General features: G+C 39.2%; 2 protein-coding genes across 4 annotated transcripts in view; both read right to left on the reverse strand.

Moving 5' to 3' along the window:
* The window catches only part of npr3 (natriuretic peptide receptor 3), a 31,459-nt gene extending 24,158 nt beyond the window's left edge, over positions 1 to 7,301 (reverse strand). The window contains exon 1 of the mRNA XM_062384960.1: positions 6,420 to 7,301. Within this exon, the coding sequence (XP_062240944.1) occupies positions 6,420 to 7,077 (658 nt within the window). The 5' untranslated portion in view covers positions 7,078 to 7,301. The remainder of the gene's footprint in view (positions 1 to 6,419) is intronic.
* A 4,860-nt stretch (positions 7,302 to 12,161) lies between these two features.
* The window catches only part of pdzd2 (PDZ domain containing 2), a 39,080-nt gene continuing 29,364 nt past the window's right edge, over positions 12,162 to 21,877 (reverse strand). For 2 of the 3 annotated variants that reach the window (XM_062384958.1, XM_062384957.1), the window contains exons 20-26: positions 21,588 to 21,732; positions 16,571 to 19,244; positions 15,832 to 15,949; positions 15,611 to 15,712; positions 13,196 to 13,457; positions 12,865 to 12,985; positions 12,162 to 12,299 (exon numbers count right to left, since the gene is read on the reverse strand). In XM_062384958.1, coding sequence (XP_062240942.1) covers positions 12,867 to 12,985; positions 13,196 to 13,457; positions 15,611 to 15,712; positions 15,832 to 15,949; positions 16,571 to 19,244; positions 21,588 to 21,732 — 3,420 coding nt within the window. In that variant the 3' untranslated portion in view covers positions 12,162 to 12,299; positions 12,865 to 12,866. Of the gene's footprint in view, positions 12,300 to 12,864; positions 12,986 to 13,195; positions 13,458 to 15,606; positions 15,713 to 15,831; positions 15,950 to 16,570; positions 19,245 to 21,587; positions 21,733 to 21,877 lie in introns of those variants that run through there. The other variant, XM_062384959.1, reaches the window with a different exon arrangement.

Genomic DNA, 21,877 nt, shown 5'->3' on the forward strand with positions numbered 1-21,877 from the left:
TACTATCGCACATCAGTGAAACTTGTAGGCAATATCTCTATTTCTAGAACACAAATACTAGTGGTTCTAGTAAAATACAGTACACTTGTTTTGAGAAGCAGGGTATTGCAATATTTTTGTGCTATTAACATGCCCCAGAGAGGAAGACTGCGGAGTAGGATATGTGATGGTGCTATACCAGTGAACTGAACACTGAATAGACAGTGTAAATAGACATCAGCATGGCTGTTAATACAAGACCCAAACTTAGCAAAACATCAACTGGGAAAGGGTCAAAGGTCAGACAGCTGGAGAAAGATCAAGGAAGCCTGTCACAGAGGACAGACAACAGAAACAGAGCAGACCAGAACCCCAGAAGAGGATACAGCAGTGTAGATCAAGGCCCCAATTTTAATTGGGCAAGTTTAATGAAATTAGCAAAGTGGTGGGTCATGGTTGGCCAGGCCTGTGTGGTTGACGCCAAGTGTGGTATTTTGGTAGTATTTATGGTTTGGGTTGGCCACAGCAGAAAGTGTAAACAGGCTAGCCCTAGTGGAAAATACATCAGAAGGTGGTTAAATAAACAGACTGTCACGTCACTGCTGTCATAGCTCTGACACAGATGATTCAATCCCAGTGACGCATGATAACAACAGTTCAACAAATAAATAGATTGCTCCATGAACTGATATTGTTATCTGGATGCAGACAGAGCAGCATGATCTGAACACACAGCACCACAAATGTGCCTCCAAATGCGGATGTTGCTGGGTTTTAAGTTAATTATTAGCGCTCTTAAAATATAAATAAATCTTTAAAAAAAAAATCGGCTTTTCAAATTCGAATTCAAAACAACTTTATTTTTCCCCGGAGGGCAATTCTTGTGAGTGCAGGCATCAACTAATGCATATTAGCTCAAAATACCTGATAACAGCTATTTTACTAAATCTGCTGACTAATTAATGAGCCTATCATTAACACAATACAATGATGATAGATCACATGCATCAAATGTCACCTCTGTTCACATCTACATGTTTGACAAGAAAATCAAACAACCTGCTGTCAATAGATAACCAACAAACTGCAGTTTGATAACAAATCTGTGTCTGTCGTCCATTTTTAGCTTAGCGTTAGCTTTAAAGTTAGCAATTACAGCTGTAACAACTGTTATCATGTGAATTTGGGAATACAGGAATGAAACTCTATTCTTGATTATTTATCCTTCCTGTTAACGTGCTTATTAGGTATTTCAAACAAATATAAAAATGCTGAAAATCTCCCGGATTAACAGTTATCAAATGTATTGATTACACAGGGGTCCTGAACTCTCAGTTTGACAAACGCTGCAGCAACAGATGCTAGCACAGAAAAAAGATGTTGATTCTTGAAAACAATAAAGGAAGGATAGAATTGTTCCTTCCTACAAAAACCACTGTACTCGATACACATGGAAACTAAGGACCAAAATACAAAATAAGCGATGCATTAAGGCAACAACAAACCAAATTAATCAAAAAATCAATTTACCTTATAATCTAAGTTTAAATTTTACTCAATTTGTCTCCTTTCCCAAAAATATCACATCACATCAGATATGACATATCCCAGAGTGGGAATCACTAATTACTGTTTTATTAACTGTCAGGGACAATCCTAAACCTTAGGAAAATGACTTGAACAATAGGGTTGGGGATGTATCAACATTTTGACACTGTTAAACCTTGCCCACAATTGCCTGGAGCATACTGTATTACCGGGATTCATTTATTATCACCTCACAAAGTGTTGGCTTGCATTCAGTAAAATGGCCAACATTATATACATAGGATTTATTAAAATGTAATATATAAATATATAAAATATACATAACAACACAACATTAACAATGTTTTCAACTTTTATTACCAGCAAAAATAAAACTGCAGTGCAAATACAGCATAACAGAATGAAATTAAGACCATGGCCAATACTGTAGATGGGTTCATATTTAGAATGTAGATCAAATAAATTAAAAGACCAGCCCTAAAGCAGCCATAATAGAAACAAAACAAGAAAAATAAGTATAATAGTAATTATGCATCCTGAGCCTATTTTGTTTTTTTCACTTCAACAAATCACTTTCTTTTTCGGCCTCCAGTAAGAATTCCAGCTTTACTTGACTTTGTTAACTTAACGTTCTCATCTGACACATCTTCCCTGCAAAACTGGAGCATGGGGACGAGAGAAGAGCTGGTCACATAGTTTTATCCAAACAAAACTTAATATGTTAAATATATTTTATTCCATGTTGTTCTATTCTGCATTCCAACTGATGATAATCAACATGCGTTATAAAATGTGTTACTAATCTGCACTACATCTAGCCTACATTCATTAGAATGCTAGATCTTCAATCTTACCGCTGATCTTCATTAGATCAGCGGCAAGATTGTCTGCTAAATGGCTTTGAGGAAGATAGGTTGTCAGGAGCTATTTTGATTCAAGTTTCCACTCAGGTGGGACATACAGTATATGGCGTCATGCTAACTGACATCAATAACTAACTGCCCCGTACAGCATTGCTTGAACCTTGTTTCTAACTTTTTTATTTTCTATACGGGGCATTTAGATTGACAGTTATATAAAATATCAATATAACTTTTACCGCAAATACAATTGAAGAACAATTATTTTCTGCCTTTTCAGTCACTTTGACCTTGATGTCCTGTAGTAATATAGCACTACGGGCTGCCACTGCAAAGTGAACATAGAGAAAACCAGAATTGTTAATCCAGGCATTGGGAGAGGTTATAACCATTTAACAGACATGAGCAAGATTTGACCGGTTAGAGGTTATGAATGTCGGTTTTGATACATTTTCGATTATTTGCCCAGCTCTATATCTTGTGATTTGGTGCTGTACAAATAAACTGAATGGAATTTTACAGTGTAGAATTCTTTTAATATCACAATATAAGATACAATGTAGTCATTAAAGCTAAGGTTGATAAACCTGGAAAAGCTAGCAAGGGCAGGTCACACTAAAAACTGCAACCAAGACATCCCACCCCCTCCCGTCAGCACTCCCAAAGCTATGCCCATATGAATGTGCACTGTCTTAAAACCTTTCCATAACTCGCAGGCTAACTTCTGGCTATCGTCTGTGTTTCAGCGGTGTATGTCTCTCTGGATGAAGATTCTTGTCAGGCACAGGCCAGCCGGTCAGTTAGTGACAGACAGGTATACCAGCCAATCATTTCATGTTGTTCAAATAAGTTTTTTTTTTATTTTACGGTCATGTGAGGGGCACAGACCTTCTTTTTTTCCGCTGGGACAAAAAAAGTGTTTAAAAAACACTCTAATTAAAAGCTTTTCCTTAAACAGTGAGGATTATTTTCTAGTTACACTAGAGCTGAGGAATTATCCCAATCATTTCTCATTTTGAAGGAAAAATAATCAAGAATAGAGCACGCACACACACACACACACAACCACACACACACACAGAACATTATGTTTACACACCTTTTTTGGAGAAACCTAAACTTAATCTTGAGCTCACCCTTACCTTTATGTAACTCCCCAACACTATTAGCTACTAATGTGATGAATATACAGAGTCCTGTGACAAATCTCCTGTTCTACCACATCCCAGAGGCGATCAACTGGAGTCCGGTATGGTGACTCCTGGGGTCACTGAATTTCACTGAGCTTACTGTCATGTTCATGAAAACAGTTGTAGAAGGAGCATTATCCTGCAGGAAATATTCATTAGAGGATGGTGTACTGTGGCCATAAAGGGAAGAACATGGTAGTCTCAGCAATACTCAGATAGACAGTTTAAATCAAACCATGATTGATGGTATTTAGCACCATGGTATGACAAGTAAACATTAGTCATAGTCACACATCACACCACCACCAGCAGCCTGGACTGTTGACATTAGTAGTAGTAGTATACGTAACTAGCAGCAGTGACCGACAGTGCATCCGTAATCAGATGGGCTCAGAGCTGCTGCTGTGATTATAAGGAAGATGTACACAAATGCCAGGGTAAACAAATAACCTACCTACTAACATGAAGTTTGTAATTGTTTTCAGGGGCTTGACAGTCAAGACAATACAACAGCAGCTATGTATAGAGAATGACTTAATAATAAGATTTTGCAGAGTATTTTATAGTGTATGTTCATATTGTTCTTGTAAAACCCAGCTTTCTGTGCTTGGATCTAGCTATGGTTTACAAGCAAGTGGCAACATCCTCTGCGCTTAACCCTCAACTACAGTGAGGAAAATACATAATCATGTCCTGGAAATGTGCTAATGATAGTAATGAGTGCTGGAATTGTGCTGCACGCTCACTTCTAATCTTAGAGATGCACCATCATTGTCAAATATGAAAGCTTGTAGATTGAAAATTGAAAATGTTTTATAATATATACATTGTTTGCTTAACATATGTACACATGCTAATCAAGCCCTGCTACATCATGCTGAAGTAAGCCTCTGCATTCTAACACTGCTAAGCTGTGCTGAAAAGCTGTACAACCTTCAAACCTCCCAGTTAAGCACCTGACATGCCGGGAATACTAATATCTCACCATCAGGTGCTCTTTGTGGCTCCAGCATTTAGCATGTATAATATATGCTAATTTATACAACAACCACTCCTGTGATATGAGGTGATGTAACCACAAACTGTTATGACCAGAGGATTGCAGTCAGCAAGCTGCTCATAAGTGCTGAAGAACTAACCTCCAAACACCCTCAACATATTGGAGAAACATGCTCTCAAATCAACAGCACAGTGTAATGATTTGGCTTGACCACAGCAGATGTACATGTACTGCTACATTAAACAACACTAGTAAGGTAGCCTACTAATTACTGGTGCATGATCTTATATACGAAGTTTAATATTCAAAATTAGTTCATGTTCAAAGCAAAAGCAATTCTGTTGCAGAGTCTTGCTTTATTTTCTCTCAAACATAATAAATATTTGCTCTTATGATGATGGGCATCTATAAGGGATTTTGATTGGATATATCATGGGACATTTAAATCTGCTGTATATTCTACTCCTGGAGTCATTCATTTTAATAAACACATTCAGTTAGCCCATCTGCGAGACTGCCATCTGTAATGCATTAACGTATTGTATAAGAGCTGAGAGAGAGGACGTCCTGTTTTTCTCACTGCCTGACTACCAGCTACATGTCCCATAGAGAGTTTGAAGCACCTAGCCCATAAAGCACATCTCTGATGAGGTCTGTTCATGACTTGATGTCCCATGCCAGTAGCATGTAGGATGTTATGTAGGTGTGTGTTGGTGCTGAAGGGTGCAGGAGGAGCCCATCAATTAATTTCCGCCTCAGTGTCAGTTTGTGTTACACGGGGGAACGATGAGGTGGCTTCACTTTTAATTCAGAATGTGGTTTGGCTTTAATTTATTCAGTGTACAGTTTGGCTGCAGCTTGATTGTACGATAGTAGTTGATCTATCAAACATTTAATTTCAATGATTTATTCAGCTATGTTTCATATTATCAATGCCCAAAGTGACATCTTATCGATGTTGATTTTGTTTTGTGTTGTGTTGGTTGGCTGAACAATCGATGTTTCAGTTTATAGAAAATAAATCAGCAATCATTCATTTTCAGACATTGCCCTGTTTCAGCTCTTTAAAAGGGTAGATATAGATTAGGTACCTTTTTGCAAACCTGTGTAGCCATTACAGTTCATACTGGCCCTGAGTAGATCATATCTTATGAATGTGATGGGTATCTTTGGGTAACTTTTTTGTATTAATGCACATATGGGTAAATGATTATTATTTTTGTAAAATATATTACAATGGAAACATGTGTTTTCTTGTCAGGATTGCTTCGTTTTATTTTTATGTTATTTTTAATTCCAATTGATTTCCGATTAATCCGAGAATTTTTCAGATTTTTCACTGGTGTTGAAACAGAGCTGATTATCTCAGGGGAATTCATCAGGAGTAATACATTCTTGATAGCATCAGTGAATAACCAGTCAAATCAAGATTTACTTGAGGAGTAGTAATTTGTCATATGGGATTATCACCTTTATCTCTTTGATTTTAAAGTGTTGGTCGCACAAAAAAACTCATTTGAAGACATTTTACTCTGCTTAGGAGCTTGTGTATGATATTTAGTAGCATCTAGAGTCTTTGTAATATCGTCAATTCTTTGAGCTCAGATCAATTGACACTTGAACCAACACTGGTATAAAGGCAACACCACGCAGAGAAGAATAAATCAAAGTACACCTTAGATGAGTCTCTTTTAATGATCAGGTGAAACTAACACTGAGCTGTGAAACCACATTGTTATTTCTCAACAGTTTTTTGTAAGCCTAATGGAATACAGTATTGAGGTATGGACCACTTTACATATATGGATTGAGACCACAAAGGGAGTGCTGAGAAATGCTTACCTTCAGTGTCATAGATGTGGTGGAGGATGTCCTCAGGGTCCAGGCGATCCTCCGGGGAAAAATGGTAGATTTTGATGTTGAAGTCAGTCATGTGATGATAGACTCCCTCCAAAGTGAAGTAGCAGTTCCGCTCCTGCTTGTCGTCCTCGTACACGAGCAATGCGCTCCTCCAAGTGAAGTGCTCGAACATCGCGGTGAAGGTCTCTGCCATTTTCACGTAGGACGGGGCAATGCGGGTCAGGTGGGAGTATTCGCCGTTCTTGTTGCCGAAGGCGAGTGCCAGGGCACCTGCTGAGATCACCGGGATGTTCCAGTGCGATGCCAGCCTCACCAGCGCTGCAGCCTCATACTCACAAACTGGACCAAGGATCAGATCCGGCATCTGCCCACACGACCTCTCCACCAGCAGTAACATGGCATCATTGGCACAGTCGGAGTTCTCAAAGTGGATGTTGAAGTGGAAGCCGGAGAACTGCCCGTCTGTCTGGAGCCGTGTCTGTGCGTAAAGGATCGCCGGAGCGACTCGTGCGTGTGAAAAAAGGTAGGAGTTATTTTGTGGCAAAAAGACCAAAACATCTATGTCCTCGGTGATGGTGTTTGTCACAACTGGATTTAGGACCATCAAAAAGTACACCCACATTGTGTTGAACTGTGGCATGATGCGACTTCCCAAGTCCCACTTGAGTGAAGTAACAGAGTGTTGGAGAGATGTTCTTCAGATGTTTCTCTCCACAAGTTGGCTCCACTTGGCAGAGCAGCTGCAAACACAAAGCCCACCGCCGTCACTAAATGCCTTAATAACTGTATTTGTCTGTTAAAGTAGCGACTCTGCTTGAATGTGCGTGTTTTATTCAGCATTGAGAATGCCCCCGAAGCCTCCTGGAACCTGCTCTGGATATTCTCCCCACAGTTCCTGCCAGGCACCGAGATCCTTCCAGCTCCGCCAGCAGCCACCACACACGCTGGCTACGGTCTGGAGTTTTGAAGCATCTTCTCAGGATTATTCCTGCGTCATCGGAGCGCTGCCCACCTCCTTCTTAAAGCTACACTGCTGCTGAGCTCACAATGAGCCACTTCAACCCGGCTCCAGTTAGCGCACAGGTTTAATGGGAATTATGCCCCTGGAAGCCTGAAACAACTAACAGCATACAGAAGTGTGAGATGTCGTTATTCATCTTTGCAGAGGATGAAGAAATATAAGATCAATTATTGTAATGTGTTAAACATGAAAAAGATTGGTGTCAATTGGAGTGTGAAAAAACCCGCTGAAGTCCATCTGGGCTGTAATGTAATATATTACTGACTGACTCTGCTCAAAAACACTGACTACAAGTTACATTTTCCATTTCTAAGAGCTGGAACTTTTTGAGAAAGGTTTAATGTTATTCCAGTTAAGAATGCAGCGAGCTCATAAACATATACCGCAAGTGTTGTTTAATGCATGTATCTCTGTTGTGTTGTTGGTATTAGTCGGTAGCCTCAATCTTATTCCATGACAGCGGTGAAGGAAGTAGTAGTAGTAATTAGATAAGTAATTCATTTTGAATGAGGCAAACATCCTCCATGAATAGCCTCCTTGGTAGAAAACATATGTAAAACAGTCCACACAAAACAGCTATAATGCTAGAGATGTATATTTATTTTACTTTGTATTTTATTTGACAGAAATATCACCCAAAGTGTCCATTCCATCGCACACAGTAAACACTTTCTATTCTTTCCACCTGCACACTCATTATGCTCCAAGCCTTTACAGAATACTGTGAATACACTGCTTGTACCCAGCATGTATAAACCACTCTCTCATCAACAGATTATTGTTTCAGGGGAGTATTTGAGAGTGAGTATTTGATGCTGGTGATTTTTCACTTAATACTGAACCTTAATGCAAGAACTGTATTTGATAAACTGGGCTAGTTCCATGTTTCTCCGGTTTTCCCTGCTTATCCCTCTGTTCAACCTAAGATGTCTAATTAAATAAACATTTCTTCAAGATTTCATTATTTCATTCAAGTGCCAATAAAAAGTGGACTTTTATATAATACATAATAATAATAATAATAATACCATGAATATAAAACATTTATCGTTATTATAACTGTAATAGGACTGTTGATTACCTAAACCTCTTTGTCTGGAGCAAGTGTGAGAAACATGCTTAGTGTCTGCCTTATCCCCCACAGGGAACTGGAGTATTCTCTGGGGCACAGGGTTATTCTTTCCCAGTAAATACCTACCATGAAGTATTTGATCTCCTCTAGATGTCTCTGTTCCTAACTATAGATGTAATACAATTGGTAAGATGTTATACTGTGTGCAACATGGTCACTCTCTCCTTCACTACGTTATGTTCCGTGATAACATTTTTGTTTGTTGCCCATTTGAACCACTGTGAGATTTGAACCAGTTCAACCAGAATGAAATAGCAGACAGTTTGTCGTTTTGTGGATTCACTCTATGATATCACAGACAGCCTGTGGTTTTGTTTGACAGTTAAAGGAATATTTAGATAATTTTCTTGCTTCCAGAGGCAGAAACACAACAACGAAAATGTCCTTAATTGAGGCTGCAGCCCTTCATTTTTACATGAATCCAATTGTGTAAGTCCACTCCTGACAACAGTCCACAGAGAATTAACAGTGCTCTTCCTCTAAGCTATAACTCATTGTGTCAGTTTCAACTTTGTTTCCAGCAGCAGACAGCAGTGGAAGCCAGTGTGCACAGTGTGTTCGCCCTAACAATTAGAGGTTGCTATGTGTGAATCTTTAAAGTTAAATAAATGTTTTGTGTGTTGTACCAACTACTTGTTCTGACATTGATGTCATTAAGAGTTTCATTATAAGCGTGTGTACTGCACAGAGGTTCATTTATCAGAGTGACTGACTTCTGTGCACAAAAAAAAAATCATCAACCTCAGCTCGCATCCTCTGCTGAATTAGCAGCCCTGCACTTATCACGACACATGAACATGTGTCACTAATGACTCACCTACCAAGTCTCTCAGAAGACACATTTTGTTTGCTGGCAAGTGGAGTGGAATTTGTTGACGTACATGCCAATGTTTTCCTTAGCTCTCGTTACACTTAAATCATTAAAGGTATTATACTGGATGTGAAGCACAATTCTGTGCTGTTTTCATCTGAAATGTCCAAATTACACCAGGGAGCACAACATGGGGATATTTAGCAATTATGTTCATTAAACGGAAATCAGCACCTTGTCATATAATGACACATTTTAGCAGTGGAAGTGGCATGGTCTGTGGGAACTCAGTTTTATCATGGGAGCGAATTTTCTTATTGCTGCAATTCTGCTATGTTTATGTGCCTTCAAATCATCTGTGCAGATTGTCCAGACTTAAAGCCATTGTTTGTGTCCCTCTTACTTGGTACTTGTTCAGTAATAATGATACCATTTTAATGCTTAATGATGTGTGCATGTACAATAGATGGCCAAAGATATCATGTCAAACTACGACCATGTCTTTAAAGAAAAGGTTTCATTTTGTGGAAAAGCTTTAGTGGTGTCCTGACGTCAATCCTTCCTGTCATCTTTGGGATCAATCAACCAATCAAATTTTATTTGTATAGCTCATATTCACAAATAGAATTGGCTTGATAGGGCATAACAAGTTGCGACATCCTCTGCCCCTAACCCTCAACAAGAGTAAGGAAAGAGGACTGCGCATTGCTGGAGCTCGGAAATAACCCAAATATGCATGGAGTATCATTTCAATTCCGCTACAGACCTGTGACTGTACATGTTCTTTTCCTCCCATGCTTTTGCTAAAAAGGCCAAAAAACATCCACTTAATTACCCATGTATAATTAGATGGTTAGCTGTTATTAAAATAACTGCATCCTCACTAAGATTAGAAAATGACTGTTAAAATTCCTGAAGAGTATATTGTTTCCGTCTGACAGTGAAGACATTTGGCAGAAAAAGTTGAATGAATTTAGTACAGCGATAAAACCATAGTCTGTAAAATGTTTGTCATGCACATAAAATGTTTAATTAATTAATTCAAAGCATTGTAAATATGTGCTGCAATTAAGCTTATAGGCTAAGTCTTACATTGTGTACAAAAAAAGCCTATGGAAGTTATTGTCGGAAATGTATATGTTCACTGAATCAGGGCTGGTTTACAAAGACATCCACACACAGTCTGTCACATAGATAACTCATTTTATGTACCTTATCTGTTTTTTTTTTCCTTTAAAGACAATTAAGAAGTGTGCTATATAAATTAAATATATTATTTATATATCTATTGTATACATTTATTAACCTCCACTGGAAGTTACCACTGTTCACACTGAAACTGGTCAGTATATTCTGATACATTTTCTCTATTACGTAACACACTGCATACATTGTAAATCATGAATTCATCATGTGTTAGGAGTGACTTGTTTTTGTTTATGCCAACAGTGTTCCTCTCACTGTCTGTCAGGACATGATAGAATGACTTTTCTTAAACGCTGTCAAAGGTGACAACACTTAAACAACACTGTGCATGACTCTTTTGTGTAGTGGAGATAAAGAAGGTTTCATAAACATTAAGAAAATGATTTGTTCCAAGTAACAATTCACTGACAGACCAAACGAACGGATTTATTTTGGGCTGTCTGTGTTCTTTTACTGCCATCTAGTGTTCACTTCTTACACATATGCTCACGGTGTGTGTGTTTGCTCAAGTCATGAATTATAATTATTCAAAACATTATGGTATTTCTCACTCTAGCTGAGTGTTGATAGAATGCTAATAAGTCATTTTGTGGCAGATTTCCTGTCTACTGATTATTGAAAAGTCAAAGTGAAAAATTCTGTTTACAGTGTGTATAACACCCTGTTAAAAAAATATTAAAAACATATCCTTTTTATTGGTTTGTTTTAGTATCTTTCTCGTATAGTACACAATCAATCAATCAAATTTTATTTTTATAGCCCATATTCACAAATCACAATTTGTCTCATAGTTTTTTGGCAGCCATGCAAGAGAATTGTGATGTCACAACGAACAACAAACAGTTGTGACAATTTGACTTACAATGTTTAAACAATAAACAAATTTGAGTTGAATATTTGAAACTAAGATTGCTCAAGAGAACTAAGAATGAATAAACTGTGATTTATGCATAAAAACAAAATAAGGATTAAGTAAATCTTTTAGCTTATCTTCTAATACTGCCTGGGCCAAGATGCTCTTACCCAGTTACAGGTAGTACAACTCTGTAGTAACATTATCCACTATGAGCTCATACAGGAAACTACTACACCAGACTAAGGTACTATTGAGTTACTTGGGAGAATTTACACATACTTACCCCCACTGTACAATTGTTATCACACAGGTTATTAAACATACTACAAACAAGCCCAGCCATTGGTCTTCTCACAAAGTTACTTTATTTTAAGAAAGCACAACCAAGAACCATCTTTGTATCATTCCAAAGTAAATCTACTGTAAACAAACTGCACTTCCCATCTGAAATAAATCATAATTCACCACAATAATGAGAGGTCAATCAAATTTGACCTATTTATAGTACAAACACAGGTAACAAGTCTAAACACAAAATTTCAAATGGAGTCCATCAGAAAATTTGTAAAAAAGTGAAAAAAATTGTCCTGCTTTCTGCTGCTCATCCATACCCTGTTTTAAAGGAAGCTTCACATTGTCCCTGCTCAGGAGGTTTCCATATTTTGTTCATTACAGTCAGGTCATCTACTTGTGAATGAGAAGTTGGTTGGGTCCGTCATTTGTAGTTTTGATGATTTTCCAGGCATCATGGTGCATGAGGCCTTCCAGAGAACAGCCATTGACAGATAGGACCTCATCGCCAACTTCAATAAGCCCGGACAGCTCTGCAGCACCTCCTGTTGTAGAGGAGCACAGCAGTCCAGCTTAAAGGGATAGTTCACCCAGAAATGAAAATTCACTCATTATCTTCTCACCCCTTAGGGGTGTGTGTAAAGTGTTTGAGTTCACAAAACACTTCTGGAGTTACATGAGTAAATCTGATCTAGGGATAGAAAGTGATGTAGCTGCCACTAGGTTTTGCATGATTGATTGGTTGCAAATCTTAAGAACTATCTAGTATGACTCAGAGGACAGACACCAGAGAAGTGTAGAACAGACAAAAAGACATGAGTATTTTAGTTTTGTCCCTGTCAGGGTCTATTTGGTAACTGTGTTAGCTCTGTGCACAGTTGTTAACACAAAGATTGGACCAAAAGTCAAAAGGTTTAGTGGTTATAAATAACATAAACAACCCAATTTAACTGTGTAATAAGAATCATAGGAGGTCCACAGCCTGTGGACCACAGGTATACTCCAGTCCACTGGGAATGGGCCTACACACATTACATCACTTTGTTTGATTCTTGATGAGTATTTACCTTTATCATGGACTTTCTATTAGACTTATAGAGGAAATTTCACCTTTAAAGGAGAGGCCTGTCTCCATGACTTGAAGCCTTCCCCCCATCCAGACTGAAGCCCAGGCCAGCAGAGGTCTTATGAAGCTCCACCAGTAAAGCACCATCTTGACCACCATTAAACACTGAGAGATATTCAACACAATTACAGTAATGAAATATAATTATGAATTATTCAGTTCTTCAATCTGCTACTTCACCTCTAGATGCCACTTAATTCTGGTCTTTGTAAAAAATTTCGACTGTTTACGACTGACGCTATCACTGGAATAACAAGAGCTGCTTATTAAGTTTGAGGATATTTATATTGTCATAGATGCAAGTCTTGGACTAACCTGCCCCGGCTTCCAAAGACTTCCTGGGAGAATGCACACTGTTTGTCTGGCTGACCAAGTCACGTTTGTCAGAGAAACTCAGTTCACTGTCTCTCCAAATGACAACTAAGGCTTGAATGGTCAGCCTGGCCTGGTGAAGACAGGACACAGCCTCTCCATGGGTTTTACCTTCCAGACATGTGCCGTTTATGGATAAAATGCCGTCACCTCTCTGGATAGTGCCTTCGAGGCTAGCTGCACCTTTGGTGAAGACCCGATGAACCTGGACACAAAGTTTCAGTATCTGTTACAGTACCACCCTTGACTGCCCACATTATTTTTGAAACTAACATTAGTCATTATTAGGGCCCGAGCACCGAATGGTTAGAGACCCTATTGAAACTGTTAGGATTTTTGTTAGGGCCCGAGCATCGAATGGTGAGAGGCCCTATTGAAATTGTAATGATTATTATTAAGGCACGAGATCCGAATGGTGAGAGGCCATTTTGAAATTATAAGGATTTTTATTATATGGGCCCTAGCACCGAATGGTGAGAGGCCCTATTGAATCTGTAAGGATTTGTATTATTATTATTTCCCTTTAGGGGGCTTTTTGAGGGTCTAGACATGCTCAAAAAGTTATGAAACTTTGCATGAAATTCAAGCTCTACGGATATTTTTGTATTCTGGAATAATTTGAATTGGGCGTGGCAAAATGGCTCAACAGGGCCCCCTGGAAAGCAGCCCCTAGGTTTCCCTTTCATCAGATCAACTTTTTTTCATCACACCGTATGACCGTGGCGTGGCGTCAAAGTTTGATTAAACGCCATCAAAACACAAGGTTCTGTATCTCGGACATACACTGTCCAATCGAGTCCAAACTAGACATGTAAGACAAGAGTCCCGGCCTGATGACATCTACACAGAAATTATGACTTGATCACAGCGCCCCCTGGTGGCTACAGGAAGTGACATGTTTTATACTTTGATGAACTGCTCCTGGTTGCTTTACAATATACAGCTCAAAAGAGCTCAGTCAAGTCCTTGGATCATGGTCAGAATTGTGACATTTCCTCAAAGCGTGTAAACATTGAGCGGCAGCGAAGGATCATCCTTCGCCAAACAACAGAATGTTTTCATAACTCCACTGTGCATTGTCAGATCTCTACCAAACTTCTGTCTCATGATCAGAGACTAAGCCTGAACAGCTCTATGTGTCAATATTTCCTCAGAGTCATAGCGCCAGCTACTGTTTCGCCATGAAACAGGAAGTACTTTGTTAATCCACTTTGCATAATTTAACAGGTTCCGAACTACTGACCTATGATCACAATCCTGACCTGAACAGCTCCATTTGTTAATATTAGTTCAGGATCATAGCGCCACCTACTGAGCAGTGTGAAAATTAAGTTGTTGTAACATTGTCCAATTGACACAAAATTGCTCACGCTACATCATAGCGCCTACTTGAACAGATCTATATGTCTGTGCGTAATAATAGTGATGGTGTCACCTACTGGCAACAGGAAGTAAGCTTTGTTTGACAACTAACATTCGATTTACATAAAATTTTAACAGTGTGATGTGCTATTGATAGCGTGGACCGTAATGAGCAATTAGCAGGCAAGCATCGACATCGTGTGACGGACGCAGGAAGTGAATCGTTTATCCTTGCTGCAGTGCGCAAAACGCATGAAACACGGAGACGCACGCTTGGTCATATATCGCTCTCTCCACCGACCGCAACAGGCTTGAACTTGCTGGTGCTCGGGCCTGCAAGTGCTACAACGTAGCCCTAGTTTTTAATTTTATTTTAAATATAAAAGCAGTGGTGAACAATAAATATTGTAAGTATTGGCAGTCAGCTGAAACTTGCAACTTCACCACTTTATGTCACAAAATTCTACACACTGCAACTTTAAACAGTGAAGAGTGTTTAAATTGTTTTTGTCACGTTAAATCGTTTGGTTTAATATGTCTTTTGCATGGGAGACTTGAGGACAGCAGGAGAAAGAAAGATTAACATAACCAGACATAATACAAGAGCATTCACAGAATAAGAGATAATAACAGAAACTCCTAAATAGATTTAAGCTAAAAATCTAATCAGCCAGTAAACTACGAAAACTAAAATATCAAATTCTATGTAATTCATTTATTTTCTAAGGTGTAAAATTCAGAGGACTAAGCATAGTTAAATATGACATTCACTCTCGTGAGCAGTGACTAAATCTGAGAGATGAAATAAGGAGGCAGATTCTTCATAAATAAAAATGACAGAATGACATTTTCTCGTTGCTTGTGGGGATTGTTTTTCAAATATACACAGTGGTGAGTACAGTAGTTTATTAGCACAAAGCACAAGGATAAATAAGGAAGAAGAATGAACATATTTAGAGTATATAGAATTCCTGAGGATTTATATACTGTACCTACAGTTATTGCCTTCTGCTCAAGGTCAACTCCACCAGCAATACTAAAACCAAGCCCTGAGCCCTCTTCTCTAGTCAGGACCACAAGCTGAGTTTGGACATTAACCTGCAGAGAGTTCGGACACAGATTTAAAAAAGGAATTCATACGGAATATAGGACTGAAACTACAGAGTCTAAGGAATCTGTAAAATATTAAATGACATGAGTCAGTGGTGTGATGTTACCTCAGAGAGGGCCCTGGCCTCCTGAAGCAGGGACAACACGTATGATCTAGCAGTCAGGGAAAGCAACCGTGTTTGCAGCTTACACTGACTCACAGAAGAAGTACTCAGCTCCTTTAAACTGCGGACAAAAGGAGTAAAAATGAACACAATAACAACACCCCCCCCCCCCCATAGAAATGGATACAATAAAAAAGAGGCACAGTTAAAACAGGTCAAAAGATAATTCTTACTTTATTCTTTTGTTTTATACACTAATCCGGATGACTGAAATATTTCTACAATAGTATATACAATTCCAATACCATTATGAAACGACAACCAAACTAGCCAAAAGCAAACACAATATATGGTGTATTCATAAAATGTATGGTGGTCAGTTGGAGATACCAAAATGCAGTTTATTACTTTCAACTGTATGCACAGGTCTGTTAGTGCATCAAGTTAAAATGCTGAATGTAAAGAATATGTAGGTCAAGAGTATGTAGGCTAAATACCAGAAAAAAGCGCCTCGTTATGAACTCAAGTCTCATAGAATGTGATTTGAGGTGACTTCACAGATTGTCATGAAACGTATTGAAATACATACACAGTAGTTATGTGCTGGATAAAAAAAACACTCCCCCCTGGTATTTGTCCACTCATATCTGAGTGGACAAATGTGTCAGATAAATGAATGAACATGAATATGATTTTAGCCACCGTCATCATTCATATGATAGTTTTTAAATGAACTGCCCACCTGATTGACCAGCTGGGCTGTTGTCCAGGGATCTCTGAGGGTCTATGAGGAGTCTCCTCAGTAGATTCAGGCTCTCCTTGGTTCACCATGTTCATATCAACTTTTGTCAGGGTTGCAGGGTGTGGACATCTCTCAGTTCCTGTGGCATTCAAAAGACTTGTCGGATGGATGCCAGGCTCTGTGTTATATATGGATGTACCATGCTCTCTAGCAAAGTCCTCTGTGCATAGCTTTTCCAGTTCAGGCATACTGAGAGCCCTGAGCTGCTGCATCCTGCTGCGGGGAAGTTTGCAATGTTTCCTCCGCAGCACTGGAGGGGTCTGTGAAGTAATCCCATCTGTCATATTTTTAACCTCAGCCTCAGGATTGTCCTCCAACAGGGGAGCTGTGTTGCAGCTTGCATCTGGATATTCAAGGTTCATTGGTGTAATGCTAGACCTCGATTTACCAAAAGGAGGTGAGTAGGGGGTGGTAGGGGTTTGATTCGCCACATAAGAAGTAAAACCCCTTTGCCGTGTCCGGCAGTCAATAGAATTGACCAAACCAATATAACCTGCAATCCTTTGGTTAAGTGAGGCTCTATATGCCAGAGCATATGACTGAATGTCATTGTTTCTAGCCACAGGCTTGTCAAAATGAGCCAGATTTTCAAAAGACTTTATCTTATGTCGGACAGAGAAGGGATTGTAGACTGCTGACAAGGTATTGTCTGTTGAGAAACTTCGCCTTTCCGTTGTCTTTATGTGCAGCCTGGATGTGCTTGACTTTAGGGGGCCAGTTGTCTCCAAAATAGAAGTATGGTTTAAGCCATTACTTGGGGTTGAGCTAGTTTCTTCAGTAGAACACAGTGAATTAAATCCTGTGTTGAAGACCTTGGCATTTGTTTTTTCTACTGCCGAAAGGTCAGGAAAAATTAGTGGTGATATTCTTGCATGCGGGCCTCTTTTAGTGTGCTTAGAGTCTTCTGAAAAAACTTTTTCATAGTGTGTCAGCAGTGGTGAGGATGAACCAGATAAGGGAGACAGCTGTACTTCTATAAATGTTCTCTGAGTGGAATGTTGGAGTGATTGGACCAGTGGTTTGGCTGTTGCTTTGCATCCTAATTGGATGACATTCTCCTTGGCTAGTTGCAGAGTTTGTAATGTGCCATCTGCAGGCCTGTGCTCAGTCGGAACTTGCCTTATGGCACTAAATTTTGGCAAAGCAAGGCAGCTGTTCATATCAGTCTGGTTATTTGTCATCAAACAACTGGACATGTCTGCCACTTGTGATAATTTTGCCGACTGGATGAAAGAGGTATACGTGCTTGAAGAAAACTGACTTTCAGATCTGGTAGGTTTTTGGAGGGGCTCTTCCTCTAGTTTGTTCTTACTATTAATACTTAGGCCTTTCAGTTTCGGAGCAGTGTTCGGTCTGATTTGAGATTCAACCTGAAGTTTAAAGATACCGCTCCACACAGGACAGTCTGAATTATTAGGAAGGTTTGGGCTAGAGGTCTTGACAAGTGATGAGGTAGCACACGGGTTTAAACCAGTTCTATATTTCAAGACTTTTTCTTTGTTTGTCACTGATGCTGGCACTCTTGTGTCTGCTCTACTAATGTGTGAACATGAGGCCTCTGATTCCATTAAAGGTGAGAGGGTCAGGTTTCTGTTCAAATGCTTCTGTAAATCTGAGGTTAGCAAGGCATCTGCATGCAGATTTGCAGTCATTCCCTGTGTGACACTATGAGCACCTGATGGGGAGGGGCTGCTGTAAATGCTTAGGCTACAAGATCTGGATGCCAGGCATTCGTTGTCACAGGATTGAATGGCACTGTTAATGTGGTACTCTGTGGAAGAAATGGTCATTGTACCATTTGGAGATTGGCGTGGTTGGTCTGTTGAGGAGTCCCTGAACAACTGAGAAAGCTGTAAGCACTGGCTTGTTGTCACAGAGTTTTCTTTGTAGCCCGCTGAGACCTCAGAGGAAACCTGCATCACATCACTGGTATGAGTCAGGTTTGTATCTTGACTGCTGCCATCTTGAGAAGGTGAGGACCCATTTAGTGACTGGCCTAAATAAAAGTGGCCACCTGCAGCAGGTTGATGCGCATCAGAATAAAAAATCTCCACTTCTTCCTCATCTGAAGAGGGCTCATGAAGATGTCCATGACTGCTGACCATCTTATTGACCATAACACTGTCAGTGTTGGATTCACTGTTTGAATCACTGTCCTCTCCTATGGGGTACATCATTTCAGAACCAGAATTTTCCTTTGGTTGGTTCATATGTATTGTCTCAACAAGTGGGGTGGCACATTTCTCACTTCCTGCAACCAGGGTTGAGCAGGGACTGGGCTGCGTTGGACCGTGAATGGCAGCCTCTTCAGACAAGGCCACAGTTTGTTGGCTTGAACTGCAGGGTAAAGCGTCATTCAATGATGTTTTGCAGGAGGGTTTAATGTGTGTATTTTGATCAACACAGAGGCTCGATTCTGATAAAATGTCACCTATATTGGTGATGGGTATGTGGAAGTCATGATCTGTGTGGGTTGTGTGGTTGGAATTTCCTGAATTTGCACAGATTATTTGTCCTTCATGGGAGGTTCCGTTAGCAGCTCTGGCTGGATTCCATCTGATGGCTCCATCAATGCTCCCTGACGAAATTATCAAACTGGATAGTTGATCTACAGCTGGAATCAGAAATGAAAAGTAAGCAGTAAGCGCCGACTAAATCATTAGACATGACATGTTATGTTTTTTTCCAAAACACTCAAAAAAATGTATTCAATCTTAAAACATAGTGAGCTTACATAAAAGGGAGACCATATAATAAATAATACATGGATATCCAAGGTGAGGAGTGTTCAGTAAACCAGTGTCAATCTTGAATCTTATAAAAAGGTGATGATCTGTGTGATTTCTTCATAATAAACAAGCAAAGTCAAAATATCATTAATGAAAGCAACAGAGTGAACAATGAGAGGGTTGCTTGGTGGATACTAAACAAAGTGTTAATGAAGGTATCAGTCCAGGAAAAATGTAGACACATTTTCAGGTTTTGTAAGGTGCTAAAGACTTGACTGCAGACATTGCTCTGTTTGCTGAAGGATATCACCTGATAATTTATTCAGTGGCTTTAATTTTACAGGCTAAATTGGGGAGCACATAAAGAGAAAGACTAAAGGGTATACAGCAAATATACTGATACTAGTGAACACTTGAAGTGATATGAATGAATCTTTTCACAGTGTATGTTGTTTTTTTTAACATATAAAATCTGAAATTGGATCAAATTTCAATAAAATGCAACCCCTTCACCAGAAAACTACCAGGTAGCTGTTTGCTCATCAGATAAATGGACCCCTGTGTGAAGATTGCAGTAAGCCACAGCAATGTCTGTACTACACTCCAGCTACATTCATATTACTCTACTATAAAAGTAGCAGTTATTACACTACATACAGTGGTAAGCATACAGGGAGTAAAACTACAGGGTACCTCTAGTATAACTAAACGTTAAATATACTGTATAAGATAGTCACCATGTATAGAAAGCCAGAAGCTTGCAGGTTGCTTTGGGGAAGTAAATGAGGGAGGGTGGATCCTATATCTTAGGTCAGCATAAAAGGGAAAGAGATGGTGCTCTATTTAAAGACATACTGAGTAGCATCCACTAATGACGTGTAAACAAAACAAGCAAAATTATACACCACACACATCACACGTTGGTGCATGGCTCCAGAAAACTCCACTGATAGAAAGAAAGTCAGATTTAAGTTGTTCAATATGATTGAGAAAAGGTCTGAGTAAATTTCAGAACTGCCCCTCTTCCCCTCAGCACCTGCAGGGGCATGTATGCATTTGATTGACAGCTGGCATGATAAACAAGCATTGTGGCTTACAAGTCCTGGGTAGACAGTATGTTGTGAGCAGTGGTGTTAAAAAGTTAGGAGCACATGCATTTAAAGTTGCAATAACATTTACATTCTCTTTATGGTGCTGCAGAGGAGCAACTAATAGCTTTAATAGGCCTCATGCAAGAACATCTTCATTTGTTTGTGCGATGAATTTGAAAGAAAAGTGCAGGAAAGTGTGAACTCTACGATGAGTGCTCATATGATGCTAATTGTAGAGGTGCCCATTGTCTTTTGTAAAGGGTTGACTAGAAGTTAAGCAAAACATTAATCCCCTGTAATAAATAGAGAATTTTATGGAAATTATATAAATATGGGTTCATGTAGACAATTGACAATTTCAGCCAGCCATGTGTGTGAGGACCTTGCACACAGACACGTGCCAGCTGAAATAGCAGAACAAAGGAGTTGTGAGCATAAGCGAACTATGCATTCACCAATTTTCTTGAATTTCACCTTCTTTATCATATTTCTGGATATACAGGCACAAACAGAGTTTACAAATTGTCCAGACCTGTTGTAGGATTCATGGAAATTAGTTTTCCACAAATGGATAATACATAATACATTTTACAAATTTCTGTAGCTACCCGACAGAACAGGGTCAGGTGGATGTAGACTTGTGGGGATGATTCATTTTGCAATTTATATACTACTACTGTGGACCAAACACCTGGTCAAGCCGCTAAGAATTCTTTCAGATAATCTAGATCTGTCTGTTGAGAGTGATTCCATCTGTGTAGCTAAATTACAACCAATGAATCCGTACCTCTTCGCCAGTCACATTAGACACATTTATGCGAAATACACCAGCTTAAAATATAATGAAATCTTCCTTTAGTAATATACTGTTTTATTTTAAGTGTGATGACTGAATAAGAAAGGACTGTATGTTGTTCGACAACTTAATATTACTCTGCAGCAAAACTGCTGCTTTTATTGCTGGATTTTCTGCCTCCTGTCCACTCTCCTATACAAGTGTTACGAGCACACATACAGCAGCACACCTCAGTCCGCTATTACTATCAAGAGTACTAAGTTAAATGGAAAACAGTAGCATCGACACTGATACTGAATCTTATAATTCCACAATACCATGATTCAAAATGGAAGTCTTACCAGAAACTGGTCTCTTGACTTCCAAGCACAGTGTCATAGGAAGGTTGTGCATCAGATCACAGATTTCCTGGTAGCTGGAAGAACACACTAGCTTTTCTCCAATTTTTACAATCTCCTCTCCAGGACACAGAAGGGATGAAGATTCCTGGAAAAAACAAATAAACACAAAAGATAAAACTTTTTCATTGAGCAATATACTTGCCAATGCACAATCCATTAAAGTCAAAGTTTTAATGGTTAAGATTAAGCATAAGTCTGATGCATCCATTCACTAATACTGGAGTGATAGA

The sequence above is a fragment of the Platichthys flesus genome, chromosome 3 (genome assembly GCF_949316205.1).
Source record: "Platichthys flesus chromosome 3, fPlaFle2.1, whole genome shotgun sequence".
NCBI lineage: Eukaryota > Metazoa > Chordata > Actinopteri > Pleuronectiformes > Pleuronectidae > Platichthys > Platichthys flesus.